This window comes from Mesoplodon mirus (assembly GCF_964341445.2).
Source record: "Mesoplodon mirus genome assembly, chromosome: 11".
NCBI classification, from domain to species: Eukaryota; Metazoa; Chordata; class Mammalia; order Artiodactyla; family Ziphiidae; genus Mesoplodon; species Mesoplodon mirus.
In genome coordinates this window covers 28,204,584-28,228,117 of record NC_138987.1, presented here as the reverse complement: position 1 = coordinate 28,228,117, position 23,534 = coordinate 28,204,584, and the positions used below count along the sequence as shown (strand labels likewise).

Here is a 23,534-nt window from a genome sequence, read left to right as displayed (position 1 = left end):
AGGAGCTCTGAGTCCCCCAGCACAGGGTCGGGAGCGGGGTTGCGGGGAGGGAGCAGGCCCCGGGGCACAAGCCGCAAGGTCTAGGCGGAGCCGGAGCCGAACCCCGGGGCAAACAGCTCGCGCCGGACCCCATCCGCAGCCTGGAAGAGGGGCAGTGCCGGGCACCCAACCTCTCCCTACACCTGCTCAGCGCGGTGCCGAGCCCCGGACACGTGGGAGCCTAGCCCCGGGCTCCCCAGCTCGCGGCGGGGACTAGCAACCTCGCCGGGGCGCGCACCCTTCGCCCCCGGCCCCCCAACCAGGAAGAGGCAGCGCGCTGGGGCGCCGGGCGGCTGGCTCCCGGCGCCTCTTTCATCCTCGGACCTCGGCAGAAGCCGGGAGGGAGTTTCGTTCTCTTCAAACCGACCCTCCACCCTCAGCAGCTTCCCACAACCTCTACCTTGCCCTGCTACCTCGCAGACAGACGGACAAGAGACACAAAGAAGAAAACAAAACAGAACAAAACTACCGCCCCTCGGGTCTCATCCTCCAGCCTGGAGCCGGGAGGACGAAGAAGAGAGAGTACATCCTTCCTCCTCCTCCCCATCCGACTCGGGTATCCGGGCAGACTCGGTCAGCAAGGAACCCCGAGGTGGCCCATAGAGAAGAGGTAAGGTTGGAAGAGGCAGAAACCAGGCGGAGCGAGCGAGGGAGCAAAAGCGCGAGAGAGCAGAAAATATCCAACAAAACCACGCTAACGCGCCCCCTACCTGGGTGCAACATACTTTGGAAATAGAAGATAACCAGGATAAAGGATCCCAAGCAAGTGGCCAGCACCATCCGGCAAATTCTGTTCATCCTCATCACTTCCAGCAGCCCCGGCTTCATGGCTTTGTCCTGGCTGCGGGGACCCGGGCGTCCGGGAGGCGCGCCCGGAGCGCAGGAGCGGGAAACCCGCCGCGCGGAGCGGAGCCCGGGAGGCGCAGGGCAGGGCTGGGCAGGGTTCGCACGGAGGATAGGGTTGGCTTCGCGGCCGCTCTCGGAGCCCCCAGCCCCGGGCAGGGGTGTGGAAGGCGCCGGAGTTGCTCTGGAAGTGCTGAGATGCGTGGACCCGCCGGCTGCGCGCTCTTGCTCCTCCCGCTGCTCCTCCTCGCCTCTCCGCCGCCGCCTCCGCCCCCGCCAGCGGCCGCCGCTGCCTCCTGGCGGGCCGGGCGGCTGGGGGGCGAGCGGTCGTGGTGCCGCCGCCGCTGCCGCTTTTCTGGCCGCTGTGGCTGTCGGACGGGCCCCCTCCCTCCTCTCCAAAGGCTACTTCATTGCGCTCCAAAGATCCACATATTCCGGGGCTGGGTTTTACCAAATGCAACTCACAGCCCCCGGCGAGGGGAGGGCGCCTGCGGAGAGCCGGGCGGAGGGAGGGACCCGAGCGCCGGGGCGGAGCGTCGCGCTCCCCCCGCCCCTACCCGGGATTTGGTCGCGTCCAGCTGTTTCCCGGGGAGCGCGGAGTGCGCGCCGCGCTCCCGCAGGGTCCCAAAAGCCCTCAGTCCCCGCCGGGCCGGCCGCAGTCTGGAGGTTGTGTGTCAGCGTTTCTATGACAAAACCCGGAGGAAAAAAATACGAATAAAATCGCCTCGGTGCTGCCATCCCCTCCTGCCGGCCTGTGAAGAGGGAAGTGGCGGGGTGCGGGTTGGGCACTGGAAGCGCGAAGGGGTCTGGCGGTACGCAATAATTTAAAATCCCTGGGCAGGGTAGCCGGGAAGTTGTCCCCAGCCCCCAGGGAGCGAGTGCCCTTTTCCCGAGTCTCAGAATAGGGCGGTTTTGGGGGGGGGGGTTGTTTTGTTTTTTTTTTGTTTGTTTGTTTTGTTTTGTTTTTTCTTTCCAACGACAGCCCACCACGAGCGACGTTTTGGAAAGGGATTAAAGACGTCTGACTTCAGGTCAAGGTTAGGAAAACTGCATAATTCTCAGGGGTCAGGAGACAGCTGAGCTTTCCCCGGGATTTATGCAGTCTGACACTCACCCCACCTCAACAGGGCAAAAGGGGTTTGGGGGATTTTCGAAGTCTGATTTCCCAAAGGGTAGAGCTCCCTCCAAATCCTCCAAAGGGCAGAGCCTTAGCAGGGTGGGTGGGAGACGATGCCCCCACTAAGTCACTCCTCCCAGTACAACCAGCTGCTGGAAAAAACCAAGCCCGCCTTAGCGTTGGCAGGTAAATGGAAAGATGGCGTTGCTTTCTTGTATTGAGAGAAGTGATTTAAAAATTCCAGTTCCATGTGTTTAGATTGTTTAGCAGTCACACTGGATGCAGGTAAACAGTGCAGAGATCACTGTCTCACCTACCTAGTACTAGCTGGAGAAAATCGGTTCCTATAGTCCACTTATCAAGCTACCTAGAATGGAAGATCTAAAGGGTTATTTAAATTCCAACAATAATATATACCAGGAAGAAAAGTTCCTGTAAAGACTACAATGTTTTGCGCATATTATCAAATCTTTACTACTATTAATGCAATTAGTGATGAAATAAGCTAATGGGTCCTCCTATACCTCTCACACAGCAGGCGTTTGATACTTATCGAATCTGAAGGTAATGGGCCTTTTCCTCCTCTCATTACATCAGAGACACAATTTGCAAACAGATACATGCAGCAAAAACCACCTTGACAACCTCGGTTCCCTTCCCCGCAGTCTTCCTCCAGCAGTTGCTAAGCAGGGAAAGTAACAAAGTCAGCAGCCTTACCTTTGATTACAGAAGACAATCAATTATAGCACGATATTTATGTAGCCGGTTTGTACTGTATTAATTTGTGCTCACTTGTGAATGAGCTGCTTACTAAAGGCAGCCGAGCTGAACAAGATCCAGTACGAAGTCATTCTCCAGTGATTCCCCCCACAGGAGATCAGGGATGGGAGCTGCCCTTACCCACCCACCTGCCCATCCTTGACCAAGGCAGGGATTCCCCACAGGGAGGATGACTAGATGGGCATTTGCAGTGTTTGGCCTAGAACAGCAGGCTCTCATTTAACTCCTACTTTTATAGAGCAGGCTGGGATTTGCTCCCAGGTCACCCAACTGGTCCCTTGCCTGCCAAGGCAGAGACCACACTGTACCTGTATAAAAGCCTGGACACACATAGGTGGGTCGTGGTGAGTTGAGTTGGCCCACCTGGTGAGGAAGGATGGTGAAACATGCCCAGCATACATTTCTGCATTCTCACAGTCAGGAATGGGCCCACACATACAGTGAGGGATAAGGTTCTGACAGGTGAACTACCACCTCTTCCAAGAAGCCTTCCCTGATTTCTCACCTGAAGTGGCCTCTTTCCTCCTCTGTGTTCTGAGCACTAGGTCCAAACCCCTACTGGGTCACTGTACCTACTAAGCTGAGTTTTATTCATCTCTGTTTCTCTCTAGTGCTCAGCAGAGCAACTGGCACCTGGTAGGTAAAAATAAATCTGAGATGGAGAGGTGATGCCTTCTTGGGCTAGGAAGTTAAATTCAATCCCCTCTAAAATCTATGGTCATGGTCAGTGCTAGTGGTCTGCAATTCTGTTGTTCTGTGCCCCTAGGGGTGAGAGGGAAGTTCTATTTCTTGTCTCCTCCTCACACAGTAATAAACTTCCCAACCACAAGTACAGTCATTGCTTTCTTTCCATTCTTATCCTAACAAAACTTTGTTGTATCTTTTATGCATGCCAGCAGATAAAGGACAGTGTTGACTGATAAGACTGAGGAGAAAGGAGATTTGATATTCTGAATTTTGAAGAGAGGTCAGTGGAAGGCTGCCTCTCAAATCGTTTTTTGTTTTCCAAGTGTAGCAGTCAGGGCAGGTGAGGTTATGCTGCAATAACAAACAAGCCCTAACTTCAATGGCTTAAAAAACCAGGGCTTAGGTCTCACTCCACCACGTGTCTGCCGTGGGTCAGCAGAGGGGCTGAACATGTGGAATACCACGTACAGGATGAGACCGAAGCAGCCCCCACCTAGAACTTGGCCGGTTGCAATGCCTGAGGAAAGAGGGTCTCTCACCGGTCTACCCCAACAATTCAGTGATCCAACCTAGAAGGAGCACGTGTCACTTCTGTTCATCACGTATCAACCAGAACTACTCACCCACTGCTCCACATCCCATCCAGGCCAGGAAGTCAGAGAGCCCAAAGCATTTGGGAAATAGTATTCCTGGGGCTTCCCTGGTGGTGCAGTGGTTGAGAATCTGCCTGCCAATGCAGGGGACACGGGTTCAAGCCCTGGTCTGGGAAGATCCCACATGCCGCGGAGCAACTAGGCCTGTGAGCCACAACTACTGAGCCTGCGCGTCTGGACCCTGTGCTCCACAACGAGAAGCCACGACAGTGAAAGGCCTGCGCACCGCGATGAAGAGCGTCCCCCACTCGCTGCAACTAGAGAAGGCCCTCGCACAGAAACAAGGACCCAACACAGCCAAAAATAAATAAATAATTAATTTTTAAAAAAAATCCGCCTGCCAATGCAGGGCACACAGGTTTGAGCCCTGGTCCTGGAAGATCCCACATGCCACAGAGCAACTAAGCCCGTTTGCTACAACTACTGAGCCTGCGCTCTAGAACCCGCAAGCCACAACTACTAAAGCCCGCGCGCCCTAGAGCCTGTGCTCCGCAACAAGAGAAGCCACCGCAATGAGAAGCCCACGCACCACAACGAAGAGTAGTCCCCGCTCACCACAACTAGAGAAAGCTCGCGCGCAGCAACGAAGAGCCAACACAGCCAAAAATAAATAAATAAATAAATACATTTATATAAATAATAAAAGGGAAAGAAATAGTCTTCCTGGCTGCAACCCTTTATCCCTCCTCAGACCTTATTTTCCTTCATTTTTCTAAATTCCCTTTTACCCCAAGAGTTTCTGCACATCAACACCGGGCTCATCGTGGGGCCTGGCTAAACCTTGGTTGATTGTGAGGCATGAATCTTACCCTCCAAGTGAAACAACATACAAATGAATCGGGTCTATTTCAAAACCTGGCGTGGCCCCTGAACACGGTGTTGAGGAGAAAGTTCTATGTGTGTGGATGATCTTGGAAAATTCAGAGGAGAGGAAGAAACGGATGCAAAATCAGAATTCCGGCTTGTGTCTGCCATCAGCAGTGAACCGACAGATATCTGCCAAGCCCGCCAATACCTGCAGGCTGAACTCTACCTCATTCCTGTAGGTGATGCCTTCAATGTACTGTCTTGTTCAGATCTTGCAGAACTGGCGCCAGTTTCTGCACTTTGTTGGAGAGAGATGTGGGCCTGGGGCACTGGTAGACAGAGAGCTCTTTTGCATCCTTGGGGAAGTGGGGGCATGTCTTGGGCCAACATCAGCCAGGGGCCCCAGACTGGCTCCTCCCGGGATGGGCTTTGCCTGTTTGCCTCTCTCTGGCACCTCCAGCACAAAGTACACTCAGTTAAGCAGAGCACAGTAAATATTTGTGGAGTTGAATCAGAAACCGTGTGCCCACAGCATGTGGGGATCTTAGGGTACAACTCTCCTTCAGGTAGGTAAACCACAAGGACGCAAGTGGGTTACTCATGACATGGCTCTGAGCGAGGCTCCTCTTCCCTGGCCTTTCAGAACAAGGTGGGGACGAAAGAAAGGACAGAAGAAGCGACAGAGAAAGAGGGAGGAAAGGAGAGAGGGAGGGAAGAAAATAGGGGAGGGAGGAGAGGAAGGAGGGAAGAAAGAGGCGCTATTGTTCTGTTTCACTTTCTGATGCTGCCTTTGCCCTTCCACCCAGTTCAGGCCCAAGAGACTCCTCTCCCTCCCTTACTGAGGAAGGAGGTCTGTCAAACCCTCGGACCCTTGGGCACTACCCCAAGCCCCCTCCAACTGCCCTCTAAGTGGCCTCAAGCACCCTCCCCGTCTCCACACGCAGCCCAGAAATCAGCTCCCCAAACTTCCCATCCCTCTCCAGGATTTCTTTCTTTTTTCTTTGTTCTTTTTTTTTTTTCTGCGTATGCGGGCCTCTCCCGTTGCGGATGCGCAGGCTCAGCGGCCATGGCTCACGGGCCCAGCCGCTCCGCGGCATGTGGGATCCTCCCGGACCGGGGCACAAACCCGTGTCCCCTGCATCGGCAGGCGGACTCTCAACCACTGCCACCAGGGAAGCCTTCTCTCCAGGATTTCTTAACTGGGGGTCCCTGGTCACCACCCAAACTCCTATCCAGATGACCCAGAGCCCTCCAGCCCCAGGCAGATGGTCTCGCCCACGCCCCTGCCCACCCTGCACCCCTGTTCCAGCATGGTCACAGAGGGAGCCATCGTTCACATGGTGCCTAAGTGCTTTGTGCATTTCCCCTCGCCACCAGCCTCCACGTGGGGGCCATTCTTATCCTCATTTACAGAGGAGAAAACGGAGGCAGAGAAAGGTGACATACCCAGGGTCACGGGGCTATTGTTGGCAGATCCAAGGTTGAAAAGCCAGAAGCCAGGCAGCGGCGGTGGGTCCAGGATCCCCTCTCTTCTCTTCCCAGACTGCCAGTTGGGCTGAGGGCTCAGACACACCAGGTGGACCTGTGTGGCCTGTGGCAGGTCACTTCACCCCTCTGAGCCCTACCTTCTCCACCTATAAAATGAAGGCAGCTGCCTCAAAGGACAGAACACCGAAGAGGATGACGTGGCACTCGGTGACTGCTGGGTGCCTTCACTGTTTTGTTTTCCCTTTTCACCTCTGCTAGTCGCTCCTTGTGCCCCTCAGTGACAACAGTAGCGTTTCTTAAGCACCCTTTGACATTAACGGCATGGTAATTTATTGAAATATTCATTTGTGCTTCTTCTGGTATTCTTTACTTCTTAGCTCCTCCATTTCAAGCAGGCTTTGTGCTACCTTGCCTGAGGGATGTAATAAAGACATTCTTGGGGAAAAATTTAAAACTCTGGAAGAGATAATGCTGAGCAGTATTCCATGATAATCAATTTCCTACAATTTATCTATCCACTGGTTGCTGGACATTTGCACTGTTTCCAATTTTGATGTTGGAAATGATGTTTCCAATCATGATGCTGCGATGAATATTTGCATATAAGTCTTTGTATGAACAAATGTTTTCATTTATCTTGGGCAACTACCTAAGACACTCTATGAGACTGTGTCTTCTTCAAAGTGACTGTACCCTTTGCATTCCCACCAGCAAAGTAGGAGAGTCCCACATCCTTGTCAGAACTTAGTGTTGTTGGTCTTTTTGATTTTAGCCCTTCTACTGAGTGTGCAGTAGTATCTCATTGTAGTCTTAATTACATTTCCCTGATGATTAGTGATGTTGAGCATCTTTTCATGCATTTCTTCATCATTCAGAAATTTTCCTTTCTGAAATATCTGATCAAATTTTGTGCTGGGGCTTCCCTGGTGGCGCAGTGGTTGAGAGTCTGCCTGCCGATGCAGGGGACACAGGTTCGTGCCCCAGTCCGGGAAGATCCCACATGCCACGGAGCAGCTGGGCCCGTGAGCCATGGCCACTGGGCCTGCGCGTCCGGAGCCTGTGCTCCGCAACGGGAGAGGCCACAACAGTGAGAGGCCTGCATACCGCAAAAAAAAAAATCTTGTGCTGTTTTTCTTTCATTGAGTTCTTTTTTTTTTTTTTCATTAGTTGCAATACTATTAAATTCTTTACGTATTCTGGATACCAGCCTTTCTTCAGATATATGTTTTTATGTTTTTTTTTCTCAGTCTGCTTGCCTTTTTGTTTTTCTTAACTGTGCCTTTTGAAGAGCAAAAGTTTTGAAAACTGACGCAGTCCATTTTATTAATTGTTTCTTTGATGGTTCATGTTTTCCGTGTTCTGTTAAAGAAATCTTGGCCTAACTCAGTGCCACAAAGATTCTTTTCTTGTGGCTTCTTGAAGAAAGTGTCATACTTTTGGCACTTAGGTTTAGGTCTTTGATCCATTTTGAGTGAATTTTGGTGTACGGTATGAGGTAAACATGGAGGTCTTTTTTTTAATATATACAGATATCCAGTTATTCCAGCACCATTTTATATTATTATTATTTTATCCCATGTTGTACAATTAAAGTATGCAGCCTCAGGATATAAATCCCCATAGGCATGGTGCAGTCCTCAAGACATTAATAACAGGACTCCAAGAATGTTGTAGAAAAGCATGATTGAGTTCATCTTTCTCCCCTGAATCCCTTGGGATGTCCTGTACTGTCTCCCTACCATCTGTGTCCTTCCATGAGTTAACAGAGGCAAAAAAGAACAGCCACCTCCTTGGTCCACTGTTAGACATGAGGTTACATCACTGAAAAACCTCATTGGGCACTTATTCAACGTGTCTATTTCCAGGGGTCTCTGAGCTCTGGGACCACTGGGACCATTCCTGTATCATGTCTAACATGACAGTGTAGACACTAGGCAGTATAGAAATATGTATTAAATTAATGATATCACTTTTACCTAGCAGCCTGGCGAAATTATAAAATATTGACAATAACCCGTGCTGGGAAGGGTATGGAGAAAAGAGAAGCCATATATACTGATGGTGGAAGTGATTTTTAAATTGATATAACTTTCATAACATTTCTGAAAAGTAATCCAGCAATAATTTGACTAAAACCACTAAGAGATCCAGAGCATTCATGTACTTAGCCGTGCTAAAATCACCTAAGTGTCTAATAATTAGGGTTTGATTAAACGAATTGTAAAACCTCCATATGATGGAATACTCTACAGCCACTAAAAAGGAAAATGACTAAATCAATTAAAGATGTTAAAACACCGTGTGTATATATGCTCTTGTTTTTAGATAAACAAATATAAATGTATTTATATACAAATATATATATTATACAGCAAAGTATTAATAGTAGGGGGCTTCCCTGGTGGCGCAGTGGTTGAGAGTCCGCCTGCCGATGCAGGGGACACGGGTTCATGCCCCAGTCCGGGAAGATCCCACATGCCGCGGAGCGGCTGGGCCCGTGAATGCTGAGCCTGCGCGTCCGGAGCCTGTGCTCCGCAACGGGAGAGGCCACAACAGTGAGAAGCCCGTGTACAGCAAAACAAACAAACAAACAAACAAATAGTAGGTATTCCTGGGTATTCAGTTTTTTTAATTGATTTACTATATTCTCTAACTATTTTTTAAAGAGTACGTATTATTTTTAAAAAGGAAAACTGTACAGCTATTTTTATATTCAGAGGGAAAAATATTCTGTCTAAAAAAAGGAGAATATGTTCCTTAAATCACCAAAACCCAGGTAAACCCCTACCTCCTCCATGATGCTTTCCCTACTTACTTCAGTTTACAGAGATCTCTTCCTGCTTGTAAGAGTTAGACCCTTCCTCTATAATTTAGCGTGTCTACAGTGTCGTACAGGTGCAAGTCATTTGGTGAGCTATGCCCCATCTCCTGGGACACACTGCATAAGCTCAGGGAGGGTGACATTGGGACCTGTTGCCACAGACCTGTTGCAATGCTGGACACATAGCAGATGACCCTCGAGGACTGCCAGTTAATTTCCTGATACTTTACAATGGGCTCCTGTTGCTATCTGCCTCGGGCCAGGCACTGCTAACACGTGACACCCACCACCATTAACCCTCATCTCAGTCACACAAGGACAGTGTGAGCATCCCATTACACAGATGACAAAACTGAGCCTCAGAAAGATTAAGGGACTTGCTCACATTTGCGCAGCTGTTATGTGCGGGTGGGAGGCGGGATTTGAACCGCGGTTATGTGGCACTAAGACCCATGCTTCAGAGCGAATCAACCACATCTATCCGCTCTTCAAACATCGAACAGCACCTCGCCTAGACTTCTTATCAAGGTCATGCCTAGTCAAGATCAACCCTTTGAGGAGCTTGGGGACAGTGGTCATATAAGCACACGGGAGTTGGGGGACAGGCAATCAGGAGTTAACAGAGAGATTTTTCCACTAGTCATCTAGATTTTCGCCTTTGCACTCACAGACATGCTCACTTTCAGAGCCTCTCCTAGTGCAGGTCAAATCTCAGTGACTTTTAAAGCAGAGTTTAACATTCTCTCTTGCCCCCCTCTCCTCTCTCCCTTCAACAGTTGTTTAGATGGGAGGATAAGATGAGTCTGCTTAAAAGAGTGGCTCAAACAATATTCACCTGCATCTTTTTTTTTTTTTTTTTTGCCCTGGGGTGTAGTGAAAAACCATGCTTCTCAGAGTTGTTTATGACCCTCTCTGGAGATGAAAGGGCTCTCCACAAACCTACTGACCCCAAAGTGCTGTGAGGTGACAGGACACAAACAAAGGAATTATCTAAATAGTCAGGGTTAGAGATGTTTTTCCATAAAACCATCTCTTGGGTTACGTGGGCAGCCTGAGAAATACTTGTTAAATATTCATCTCCAAAGTATAAAACTCCTGTATGTCAGAGGAAAAAGAACAAAGGTAAACAGCAAGTAAAAATGTGATGGAAATATTCATTGAAAAAGAGAGAGAGAGAGAGAGGGGAAGGGAGGGAGGGAGGGAGGGAGGGAGGAAGGAAGGAAGGAAGGAGGAAAGAAAAATGAAGGGTGAAACTACTATATATAAAAAGCTCATGTGAGCAACTAATAACACCACCAAGACCCCAACAGACACTTGAACAAAAAACATGGACGGAATTCTTCATATAGACAGACAGGAAATAGAACTCAATAATAGAACATGGGGAAAGTTACAACCTCAATAAGTTAAGCGAAGCAAACCAAAACAGACAACACCGTTTTAGTGTATCAAAGTAGCAAAGGTTTGTGTGAAATGATACATTTTCGTTGAAGCAACTGGAACAACCCCTTTGGGAGTACAGGTGTCCTTTATCCCAGCAGTGGGGCTGAGGCACCGAGTGTGGTTACCTATAACCTATAAAGTATGACGGCCACCAGTCATCCGCTACAACCCACTACAGACAGCAACAGGGATGGCTTTACTGGAGCAGACCCTGAGGGGCTTGTTTGCAGTTGAGTGGGCACCTAGCTGTTTCTCTGACCCTCCTGGATTTCTGTGAGCTACTAAACAGCCTTTAAAATAGTCACGATCCTCTTAAGCTAGCAGAGTAGTTGCCTTTAACCAAGAACTCTGAGTGATACATACTTGACTTTCCAAAGCTTACTTTCCCCACAGGAAAATGCAAGGAATGATGCATATTTCTAAGTGAAAAAAACCAATCACTGTAGGATTCCAACTATATGATATTCTGAAATTGGCAAAACTATGGAAACAGTAAAATGATCAGTGGTTGCCAGGGGTTGGGGGGAGGGAGGAATGAATAGTTGGACCACAGAGGATGTTTTAGGGCGGTGAAAATACTCTGTATGATACCATAATGGGAGATACATGTCATTATACATTTGTCTAAACCATAGAATGTACAACAACAAGAGCGAACCCTAATGGAAACTACAGACTTGGGGTGATTATGATGTATCAGTGCAGCTTCATCAGTGGTGATAAATGTCCTGCTCTGGTGTGGGTGTGGATAACGGGGAGGTGATGCCTGAGTGGGGCAGGTATATGGGACGTCTCTGTACTTTCCACCCAGTTTTGCTGTGAACCTTGAATTGTTCTAAAAAATTGTCATGATTTTAAAAGGACACCTTTATTTATTTTTTAATTAGTTTGGTTTTTGTTGTTTTTTTTTTTTTTTTTTTTTTGGCTGTGCCACTGCTTGCGGGATCTCAGTTCCTTGACCGGGGACTGAACCTGGGCCGTGGCAGTGAGGGCCCAGAATCCTAACCACTAGGCCACCAAGGAACTCCCTAAAAGGACATCTTTAAATTATAGGAAAGGGCTTCCCTGGTGGCGCAGTGGTTGGGAGTCCGCCTGCCAAGGCAGGGGACGCGGGTTCGTGCCCCGGTCCGCGAGGATCCCGTGTGCCACGGAGCGGCTGGGCCCGTGAGCCATGGCCGCTGAGCCTGCGTGTCCAGAGCCTGTGCTCCGCGGCGGGAGAGGCCACAGAGGTGAGAGGCCCGCGTACCGCAAAAAAAAAAAATTATAGGAAAAAATTATGATTCAAAGAATTGCAAAGATGGGACTACATAAACTTTAAGATGCTGGGGTGATTCTAGAATTGAAAGCTGATAATTCTAGGTTCCCGTAGATGAGTCAGAGCAATGCCATCTATATTAGGAACTCAAACAGAGATCCTTTTCAACGTGACCTCTGCTGAGAGTGGGGGAGGTGGGGGCGACTTACCCTCAAAGCAATGTTTCTCAAAAAAGAGCAGGTTGAATGTTGGGGGCTGGTAAACAACAATCACCTTGGAACACAAACCTTATTTTGCGGAGTCAAATTTTTAATCTTCAAGATGTGAAATCATCTCATTATGATAATGACAAACCCAGGGCTCTAAAAATGAAATTAAGAATGCTTCTCAGCAAGGGAGAGCAGTGAGGACTAATTGTACACAGCAGGGTGTGAATTTTCAGAGCCATGGGAGCAGGAGGGATTACGCTCACATGAGATGCCTCAGAGAGAGCGCGGTGCCGGGACTCAGAGGCAGGAGTTCTGATCCGAGGTCGGCCACCAGCCGATCATGTGGCTTAAGGCAAGTCATTCTCCTTCCCTGGGTCTCAGTAGCCACCTGAGATAAAGCCAGAGAAATGCAATATCCAGATACCTAAGTGTTTGTTAGGATCTGTTAGGTAAAAGGGCTCAGGTAGTAATACTCAGTGGTAACATTCTCTGGGCGGAAAGGATCCATGTCTTCTCCCTGCTTTTAATTGCAAGGTCAATGCCATTTGGACAAGAACATGCCTCCTCTTGAGTAGTACTAGGCTATGCTCAATAGTGTTGAACTTCAACAAAATCAGTCATCCATTGCTACCATTTAGGTGACCCCTGACCAAGCAACTCTATTAGCCAGCAACATTTGGGTTCAGAAATCCAACTCCAGGGCTTCCCTGGTGGCGCAGTGGTTGGGAGTCCGCCTGCCAATGCAGGGGACGCGGGTTCGTGCCCCAGTCCAGGAAGATCCCACGTGCTGCGGAGCGGCTGGGCCCGTGAGCCATGGCCGCTGAGCCTGCGCGTCCAGAGCCTGTGCTCCGCAACGGGAGAGGCCACAACAGTGAGAGGCCAGCGTACCGTAAAAAAAAAAAAAAAAAAAAAAAAAAAAAGAAATCCAACTCCAACTAGGGTGAACCAAAAGGGACCTTTACTGGCTCCTGTAACTGGGACCTTCAAGGGGCAAAGCCGGCTTTAGGCATGACCTGGATTCAAGGTTTCAAGCACTGCCTTGAGGACAATGTCTCTTTCCAGAGCTCTGCTCACCTATGTGTCGTCCTTATTCTCAGCTGGCTGCCACCTGCTCCAGGCTTACCTGCTTCAGCTCTGCACCCACGGTGGAAATTGCCTGCCTCCTTCCCAACGGCTCCAGCAAGAGTCCAGCGCTTCATTCTGCTGGGCCCAGCTGTGGTCACGTGCTCATGCCCTCACCTGTCACTGGGACAGAGAATGTGGTCTTCTCATTGGCCAGGCCTGGAAAACATGTTCATCCGGGAGCCAGATGTGGGGTCAGCCCCACCCACATCACAAGAAGCAAGGGGGGGCGGGCAGGGTGGCTCCCCAGAGGCAACCACCCCAAGGGGCTGAGACGGATTCTGCTACAAGAAGGTATGCTACATGTATTCGTTTCCTACTGCTTCTGTAACAAATTTCCACAAACTTAGTGGCTCAGAATAACACAGATTTGTCATCGTACAGCTCTGGAGGTCAGAAATCCAAAAGCAGTCTCAGTGGGCTAAAATCAAGGTATCATCAGGGCTGTGTCACTTCCGGAGGCTCTGGGAAGAATCTGTCTCCTTGCCTTCTTCTAGCTTCTGGAGGCCACTTGCATTCCTTAGCTTGCAGCCTGTCCTCCATCTTCAAAGCCATTGCACAGCAGCTTCCAATCTCTCTCTCTGACTCTCACTCTTAGGTCTCCCTCTTAATAAGGACCCTAGTGATTAAACTGAATCCACCCAGATAATTAGAATAATCTCCCCATCTCAAAATCCTTAACTCAGTCACACCTGTAAACATGTTACCTTCTATGGTAACATATTTACAGGTTCCATAGATTAGGGCTGGACATCTTTGGGGGCCATTACTCAGACGACCACACTGGATGGGAAAGAACAATTTTTTTTTTTTTTTTTACCACATCTGTCCATAGAGTGCAAAAGTCAATAAAGATTTCTGGCCAGCAATGAATGTCAGAAGTTTCCTGGACATCAAGTCTGATGACAACAATTCAAGTCCAAGCTCTGCCATGAACCAGCCCTCTTTTAGTCTCAGTTTATCTGCACGATGAATACGCTTACCTCAACAGCTGAGTTGTCGTGACATAATGTTCGTAAAAGCACATTTACATCGTGAAGCATCATACAAATGCAAATGATCATTTCTGGAATGAAATGCGGGGATGTTAAATTTCACCCACCTTTGCAGCCAGCCATGCCTTGCGTACCACGAGGCTTCTCTCCCCATAGAAGAAAAGGTCTCATTTAAAGCAAAAAGGTCATTCATCAGCTTTGAGTCATGAAGTAGCACTGGAAGCCAGGATTTGCCAAGAGACAAAAGGACTGTCTATATTTCTTTAGCTCCCATTAACCCGTTAGCAATAACCAGGCCAGGTGGCCCAGATGCCAGAGTTTACTCCACATTGGATGTTGTGACCCAGAAGACATGGGAAGCCACCTGTTCCCACCTCCGTGGACTGTGGGAAGAAGAGAAAAGAAGGCAGAGGGAGTAGTTCAAATGCCAGAACTTTGTACTGCCTTCCACCTCTGCCTTGGGACCCAGCCAGAGATGAATGATCAGACCCAAGGGGCATACTGGACTCTAGCAGGAGGAGGGTCATGCCATATTTTCCCGTAAGTAACTTGGAGCGGAGGGGCAGAAAGGAGTCCAGCACAGGGTGGCAGCAACAGTAGAAGGATGTGTCTGACAGGCGAGGTGGCCTGCCACACCACTCCTAGCTTCCTGTGGCCTGTGTGGGATATGCATGGCTTCAGAAAGCAAGTCGCTCCAACAGAAACTAGAACCTATTGTGATGCAGTGGTCGCTGATCCAGAAAAGACGCATGTGGATCCGAGGCCCTGTGCAGAAAAGAGTTAATGTAGCTGACCTGAGAGTATCTGCATCTGAGAATTTGGATTTGGAGAGGGCTCTCACCATCCCCAGAACAGAAAACAGTGGCTTGCTATGTCAAAACTCTTTGTCTTAACAATATGGTTTATGCAGACCTCTGCTTTCCTTCTGGAAGTCTGGAAATTTGGTACATGCTAGGCAAAGGGTCCCAACATGACTGGCCTCAGTAAAGTCCCAGGACTCCTAGGCTCAGTGGAGCTTCCCTGATAGACACCGTTTCACATGTGTTGTCACAACTCACTGCTAAAGCAGTTAAGAGTATCCTGTATGACTCCACTGGGGGAAGGCTCTGGACTCTTTTTTTTAAAATAAATATTTATTTTTGGGCCTCCCTGGTGGCGCAGTGGTTGAGAGTCCGCCTGCCGATGCAGGGGATACGGGTTCGTGCCCCGGTCTGGGAGGATCCCACATGCCGCGGAGCGGCTGGGCCCGTGAGCCATGGCCGCTGAGCCTGTGCGTCCGGAGCCTGTGCTCCGCAACGGGAGAGGCCACAACAGTGAGAGGCCCGCGTACAGAAAAAAAAAAAAAAAAAAAAAAAATATTTATTTTTTATTTATTTATTTTTGACTGCATTGGCTCTTCGTTGCTGCATGCGGGCTTCCTCCAGTTGCAGCGAGCGGGGGTTACTCTTCATTGAGGTGCGTGGGCTTCTCATTGCGGTGGCTTCTCTTGTTGTGGAGCACGGGCTCTAGGCGCGTGGGCTTCAGTAGTTATGGCACGTGAGCTCAGTAGTTGTGGCTCACGGATTCTAGAGCACAGGCTCAGTAGTTGTGGCGCACGGGCTTAATTGCTCCGCAGCATGTGGGATCTTCCCAGACCAGGGCTCGAACCCATGTCCCCTGCATTGGCAGGCAGATTCTTAACCACTGCGCCACCAGTGAAGTCCCAAGTTAGGAATTTTTTATTAAGCTTTCCTTTTTTACTCATTATCCTTAATAAAACCCTACAAATCCTCATAGGGAAATTATATTTACAGATAGAGCCATAAAAAATTCACAGTTTTGGCTTGACCATGGAGAGTCAAGTTTGTCTTTATCCATCTGTGTCCAGGTGAGTCAAACGTAAATACCTTCAGATTTTAAAGTTTTGCAAGTAGGAAAAAATTCCCTGAAATCCAAGGCCATTCAATAAATCAGTGCCTGAGGCATATTGGCCTAGTAGACCTATAAGAAGTCCCTGCCAGCTCTAATGTGCTGTGATTTTTCATATGGAATTCACTCAAGACAGGTGTCTGGATCAGAAAGTTCCTTTCCAATGCTATAATTTCATGTTTCTTAGATTGTATAAATCCCTCTTTAACACTCCCATTTTTACATACACACACACACACACACACATGCTTTTAAATTTAAATGCTTTTAAATTCTTCTTTCATATTTTAGGGGGAAATGCAAGAATGAAATACTTGAAGAAAAGCCAAAATACCAAAATTTGGACAAACTAAATAAATAAAAGAAGGAAAAGTGATGGGGAAAAAACAAAATAAAGCAACTTTTTTTTTTGTTCCTCCCATCTCAAAAACATAAACTCCATCCAGGCAAGGGCCTCAACTGCCTTGTTTAGAATTAGTTCTCCACACTGACAGAGTAGGTACTCAATAAATATCTGTTAAATAAATGAATGAATTTATCAATTCATTTTATCATCAACACATCTGGAATTGAACTTATCAATTCATTATCATTAGTGTTCCCTGCGTTTCCCATACACACAAGCTGCTGCTGTGTTAAGGCAGTTGTTTCTTTGCTACAGAGACACAGAGGCAACAATTCATTTTTCCTGAGGCCTCATCAAGAAAGACAGGGGAACAGTTTGGACTTTCAAAGGAAGCTGTGTTTGGCCACGACTTTACTGCCAGGAACTGGCTCTAAGTGAACAGGGGAAGAGCTTGTGCTAACACGCTCTATGGAAGTTTCTGTAATGAGTCTCTAGGGTGGCAGTCACAGCCCCAGGCAGGGTGGTCTGTAGTGGTCAAGATCACAGTCTCCTTTCCAGGTCTGCTACTTGCTGGTTGTGTCAGTGTAGCCTTAGGCAAATTCTGCAAACCTCTTGTGCCTTGGTTTCCTTGTCTATAAATTGACAATTATCATAGCCCCTCCCTCGAGGGTGTTGAGATGATTAAATGAGTTAAAATAATATAAAGCACCTTTTAAGCTGGTGTGGACAAAAAAAATGTTGCCTGACAAACCAGTAAACAATGAATGTTGCCTGCCGTCAAGCCATCAACCACTGCAGCTGCCCCGCAACGGTGTGCCCTCAGGGGAACTCAGGGTGGATTAAAACAGGATACTGGTGCTAGATATTTAAGATGCATGCTTAAGGAATAATTTCAATGAGCCTAGATTCTTGCATCTTCCCATACACAGAGAAGCACTAAAATCATTAACTGGAGATGTCTGTTTTGGGGGATTAGCAGTAATCTTTCAATGTTTGACTACATGGTTTTTACTTTTTTTTTTTTTTTTTTTTTTTTTTTTTTTTTGTGGTACGTGGGCCTCTCACTGTTGTGGCCTCTCCCGTTGCGGAGCACAGGCTCTGGATGTGCAGGCTCGGCAGCCATGGCTCACAGGCCCAGCCGCTCCGCGGCATGTGGGATCTTCCCAGACCGGGGCACGAACACGTGTCCCCTGCATCGGCAGGCGGACTCTCAACCACTGTTCCACCAGGAAAGCCCGGGTTTTCTTTTTTTTTTTTTCAGCAAAAACTCCTAAATATCCTGGCTCCTCCCTTACCTCTTCAGAGCAGTTCCTTAGAGCTCCCTGAGAGGCTGTCTCCCAGGCTATAGTCCTCGGTAAGGTCCCCAAATAAAAGGTAACTTGGAACTTTTATGTTGTGCGTTTTTCTTCAGTCGACGCTGGATATATGTAAAGGCAGCTCTTGTTCTTCCCATTTAACAGATGAGAGACAGAGGCTTGGAGAAGGCAAGTTCTTGACCCAGACCCCCATAATATGGCTGAATCCCTTGCAACCTACCTGGACTAAGTTCTGGTTTCTGAGGGCAGTACTGACGTCCTTGGAGTGCTGATGACTCAACAGATGTGCCCTGAGTGTCCATCACACTGTCTTATTTGGCCACCTGTACAAGAAAAGTTATATTTAACTTGTACTGAGATTGCACCAGAAGCCAAGCCCGGTAACAGGCACCAAGGATACAAAAGTGCAGGGAATCTGGTCCTGGTCCTGGGGAAGCTCGTAGGTGATGGGGAAACAGTTGTGGAGACTAAGCTCCCCAGCATTTCAGTAAACAGTGGCCAGTGCTCTGCTGGACGGCTCCTAGGGGAAAGGACATCAGACCTGAGTGCAGAAGCGTGAGGAAGCAATAGCTAGGCAAATATGTGGAGGTCGGGGGAGAGGAAGAGGGTAGATTCAGGGGGAGAAAGCTTCTCAGAAAAGGGAACTGAAGGGTGTGGGTGAGGGGGAATTGGACGAAGGTGGTCAGAGGTACAGACTCCCAGTTATAAGATAAATAAGTACCAGGGAATATAATCTACAACATGATAAATAGATTTCACACCACTGTACGTTATATGTGAAAGTTGTTAAGAAAGTAAATCCCTAGAGTTCTCAACACAGGGAAAAATTTGTTTCTTTTTCTTTAATTTTGTGTCTACCTGAGAGGATGGATGTTCACGCAACTTACTGTGGTGATCATGGCATGATGTAAGTCAAATATTATGCTGTACACCTGAAGCTTATACAGTGCCGTATGTCAATTATATCTCAGTAAAACTGGAAGAAAAAAGGGGGCGGGACTGAAGAGACAAAGGCACAAAACAACACTGGGATGTTTGAGCTATTGGCACCTTAATCTCCTAGAACAGTGCCTGGCATGTGGTAGATGCTTGATAAATACGTGTTGATTGAATAGGAAACTGAGGTTAAGTTAGGCACTGTTCCTTCCAGAGGAGAATGAGGCCCAGAGAGGCTGAGTAATTTTCCCAAGGTTCACAGAGCTAGGAAATACCGCATCCAGGACTTTTGACTGAGAGTTGATTATGGAGTAGTAACATGTGTTTGGGATTTGGTGAAGAGACTATGATCCAATAGCTTTTGGCTTGATGTGAGCCAAAGGGTGGGAGTCTTCACTACTCAGCTATCAGTCTTGATGAACAGACTAGTTTAGTTTAGAATACAAACTGTAGGGGAGCAGAATTTACCATCCCAAAGTGTGTCTTTTTGGAATAAATTGGTTATTTTTAAGAAACAGCAGACGTGGGAGAAGCTCTCAAAATCAAGTAGACGTTACCCTTCCTAAGAGATGTTTCCATGTATAAGGAAATCTCCATTTGTAAGGGTGTCTCCCTGCTGTACCAGGAACAGGAGGATGACTCAGCTTCTAGAGACTCTTATCAGTGGAGAAAGCAAGGACCTAAATCTGCATCACAACCTTACCCTTGTTCACTGTGCTTCTTCCTGGTCACCTCCCAAAACTGACTCTCCATCCCTAACATCTTCTCCTGTCTTTATCTGAAGATGGTATTTAAGGTGAGGACTTCCACCTTTTCAGAGTAGAACCTAGAAGGGAAGAAGCCCCTTCTCCCCTACAAAATAGGGTCTAGAACAGATGACTCAGTGCAGAAGGTGGTGGTCAGATCACCCTTGCCTCCATGTCTTCAGGAGCCCTGATGGGCCAAGCTCCCTATGACTCAGTTTGACTCTAGGTAATAACAACGTGAATAATGCCCCCCATGTGCTTAGCACAAAGACAGGCAGAGACTTAGAGCGGGCCAGAGGTCAAATCCTCTACTTGCCAACTGTAGCCTTGAGCAAGCTACTTCTCTTTGACCCTCAGCTTTCTCATCTATAAAATAGGGATAAATAATACCCACTTCCTGGGACTGTTAGGAAGATCAGATGAGATGATGCCTATGGAAGGAGGAGGAGGGCAGAAAGGGAAATGTTGACCACTGACCTCCCAAAAGCCCAGAAAAACCCATAGGTCAAGCAAAACCCATAGGTCATGCAAGTTCATTGGACTTACTGCAATAAGGGAGAACATCACCATGACAACATCTGAGTGATGTCTCAGAAGAAGGATGTCTAGGAGGACAGTTACAGGGTTTAGGGCTGGAGATGGTTGGTTTCAAAGTGGGTCTTGCATAGCTGGAGACTGTTGAGATTTGGGGCAAAGATAGTGATACAATAGCTTTTGATTTGGTGTGAGTCACAGGGTGAGATTCTTCACGACCAAGCTGTCAGTCTTGATGAGCAAACTATTTGGTTAGTTTACAGTCTTATATTTGTTAAGAAACGAAATTCGAGCAAGTAAATTTGAAGGTCTAATTGGCTTTATTAGGTAATTCACGAATGGAGCAGCATCCATGGTGCTCTGAGGGGGCTGAACAAATTGGAAGGTTTATATAGAAGAAGGATGGGGCAAGGGAGCTCTTAGCAAAAGAAACAAAAGGATTGTTTTTAGGCCAGGACATCTTTTGTGGGGGAGGGAACTACAAAGGTTTTATCATGCAGATAGCCTCTTCTTGGGGAAAGCGGGGGACAGGAGGAATAGATAGTCCCCTTGAAAATCACTTCATTTGTGCTGACTTGAAAATTTCAGACTGGTTGATTAAGATTTCATTTCTGGTGAACGTTGAAACTACAGTTAGGTTAGGTATTAAATCTAGGTTTGGTATCATGGGCTTTAGCACAAGTGACACCATTTGGAGTCTGTGATTTTTCTCTTTAATATAATCCAGGAATAAATACTTATTTTTTTCTTTTCCCAGTATTAATACAAGGACAGGGAAACGTGTTGGCTCACTTCTGAGGATGTCACCAAGCACGTCAGAGGAATGACCTCATTTAATTCCACAACAGTCGCAGGAGGAATCAAGGAAAGGCCTTATCTTATCCATCCTTCCCTGTAGTCCTAGAAAGTAGATTTTATTCATTCCTACTTGACAGATGAGGAAACTGAAGTCAGCAGGCATTATTATTTGTTCCAGAGGGGGAAACAAAATGAGACTCAGACAGGTTAAGGACTTTTCCCGAAGTTCACAGAACTAGTAAGTAGTGTATCCAGGATGTGAATCTAGCACTTTTGACTGTGAGTTGAATATGGACGTATCATAATATTTCCTTAAACCAAACAAGGAAAAGTGGAGTTATCTAAGCATTATTTGTAATAGCCCAAGCCAGAAAAAAAAAAAATCTGTTAACAACAGAGTGGATAAATAAAAAGCAATGTAGTCACACAATGGAATGCTCTACAGCAAAGAAAACGAAGGAGACACTGCCAGATGCTCCTACGTAGATGCATCTCACAGACACACGTCAAGGGAAAGAAGCTGGACACAAGAAACTACCTGTGTGGTTCAATTCATAGAAAGCTTATGAACCTAGGGGTTAGAGGAAAGGACAGCAATTCCTTTGGGAAGGAAGCAGGGTAAGCGGTTCCTTCCACTTCTGCAGGGGCCGGGGGAGGGGTCTGGGAAGAAGGCAAAGCTCTATTTCTTTACCTGGAGGCTGGTTACACGGCTGTGCCCACCTGTGCTAACTCACTGAGGTGCACGCTGGTGGACTGTGCATCTTCCTATATGTTATATTTTTATTTAAAACTTTTAAGCAGAGATATCTATACTTTGCTTTAAATGTTAATTTCAGGATCGCTATTCCAGAAGATGTCTGTGATCTTCCAAGTTGAAATTAAATGAGTAAATGCCCCCAAAGCACTCAGCGCAGCGTTTGGAAGGGAGAGCTGTGCTCTATAAATTCTAGCAAGTGTTATTATTACTTTTATTATGTCTTTCACTTTCCAAACAGCAGTGGAGAATTTTTGAAAAGCACACCACAACTAATTCCCAGCTCGACTGCCAGGAGTTAGTTTAAAGGGGGCCAGGGGCGGTACCAAGCAAGGTGAAATCTCCAGCATCCAGGCCGTTGATGAGTGTGGCCGCGGGCCATGGAGGGCTGGCAGGGAGCTGTGGGCGCCTCGGGAGGGCCCAGCTGCCTGCCAAGCTCCAGCGCAGCCCAGATCCCCTCCCAGGTCCATGTGGTTTTCTTTGCCCTTTTTTCCATTACCTGCACAGGACACCTTTTTATAACGTGAGCTTCTGGACTCAGACGGAGCACAGGAGCATGTGCTTGTAGGAAAAACAGAGCAGCTGCTGGGCGCTGGCGGCCACCAGGACCAGCAGCCATTGCCATCAAGTTAACTGGGTGGGACCCATGGGACCCACCCCGAGGGCACCTACACCCTTTCCCTGGCTTGTGCCTCGCACCCGCGGCCACCGGCCCCTGTGTCCTACCCGGGGTCTAGTACCTTCCGCGCATGCTCACGGTGCTGGGTTGACACACACGTTATCACACGTCCATGCTCACTCACACATGCTCACGTGCTGACAGTCACACGCTCACACACACACGCACGTTCACACTGTCACTCATCCAGAACAACTTGTGACAGAGAAATGCCCCTTGTCCACCAGGAGAACCCTGTGAACCCAGGGCGGAGTTTCTCAAAACACGGTTCCCATGACAGCCTATACACAATCACCCACTATGTAAAAATATGCATCCTGAAGCCAAATCTGCAGCATCATGGGCCAGGAGTCTGCATTTTAACAAGTCACACAGGTGTGTTTTTTTCTTGCAACAAACCTGAGAACCAGAGATCTTTCTAGAGAAAAGGCAGAGAGAGGGATGTTGGGGCACGAGGGAAAATACTTCCAAAGCAGGAGGGCACAGGGGAATGTGAGTCCACAGCTCTGACCCACAGACCCCCCTGCTCTGGGCACAGTGGTGGTCGGTCTGGCTGAACTTGGGGGAGGCTGGGGAGCAGCTGCAGAGGCAGAAGTTGAGTTTTTGCCCTTCTTCAGTAGTGGAAGCACATTCCCAAAGGCTGGAAGAGCGCAGATGTCATACTCTACAATAGGGTTATTTTCTCAACCCTGGAAGCTTCATTGGAGACTTTTATACTAGATTGCTTGACTATCTATTGCCAGGTAATATACTATCCCAACATTTAATGGCTAAAACAACAACCATTTTATTAACTCACAAAATTCTGTGCATTGACCAGATGATTCTTTTTGTAACCACAGAACCAGCCCCAGACGGGCCCTATCCTGTTTTAACAAGATACTGAGTTGTTTTTCAGAGACAATGGAACAAAACTGCAAGTCATGCAGCCGAAACATGCTCAGAGGAGAAGATTTTTGACCTCAAACCACACCTAGAACCAAAGGATAGGGACAAGACTGGAACCTGAAGGCCAGAGCCCTTTCAGAAGCACAGGGTCCATTCTCCAGGAAGATCCGGTGCTGAAGCCCCTCTACCACACCTTATCATAAAAGGCCAAGTTCCAAGGCCCTCCAATCGAAACCTGCCCACCAGCACTTCCACATCCCAACCTTCCTCCCCTAATTCATAAAAGTTTGACCAAACCCCAGATCGGAGAGACAGATTTGAGCCTTGCCTCCTGTCTCCTTGCTGGTCAACCTCGTAATACAGCTCTTTC

At 47.9% G+C, this 23,534-nt stretch overlaps 1 protein-coding gene across 4 annotated transcripts in view; it reads right to left on the bottom strand.

Moving 5' to 3' along the window:
• CHST11 (carbohydrate sulfotransferase 11) overlaps window positions 1-994 on the bottom strand; it is a 281,254-nt gene extending 280,260 nt beyond the window's left edge. For 2 of the 4 annotated variants that reach the window (XM_082634460.1, XM_082634462.1), the window contains exon 1: window positions 750-994. In XM_082634460.1, the coding sequence (XP_082490586.1) occupies window positions 750-867 (118 nt within the window). In that variant the 5' untranslated portion in view covers window positions 868-994. The remainder of the gene's footprint in view (window positions 1-749) is intronic. The other 2 variants (XM_082634461.1, XM_082634463.1) reach the window with 1 other exon arrangement.
• Window positions 995-23,534: the final 22,540 nt, after the last annotated feature.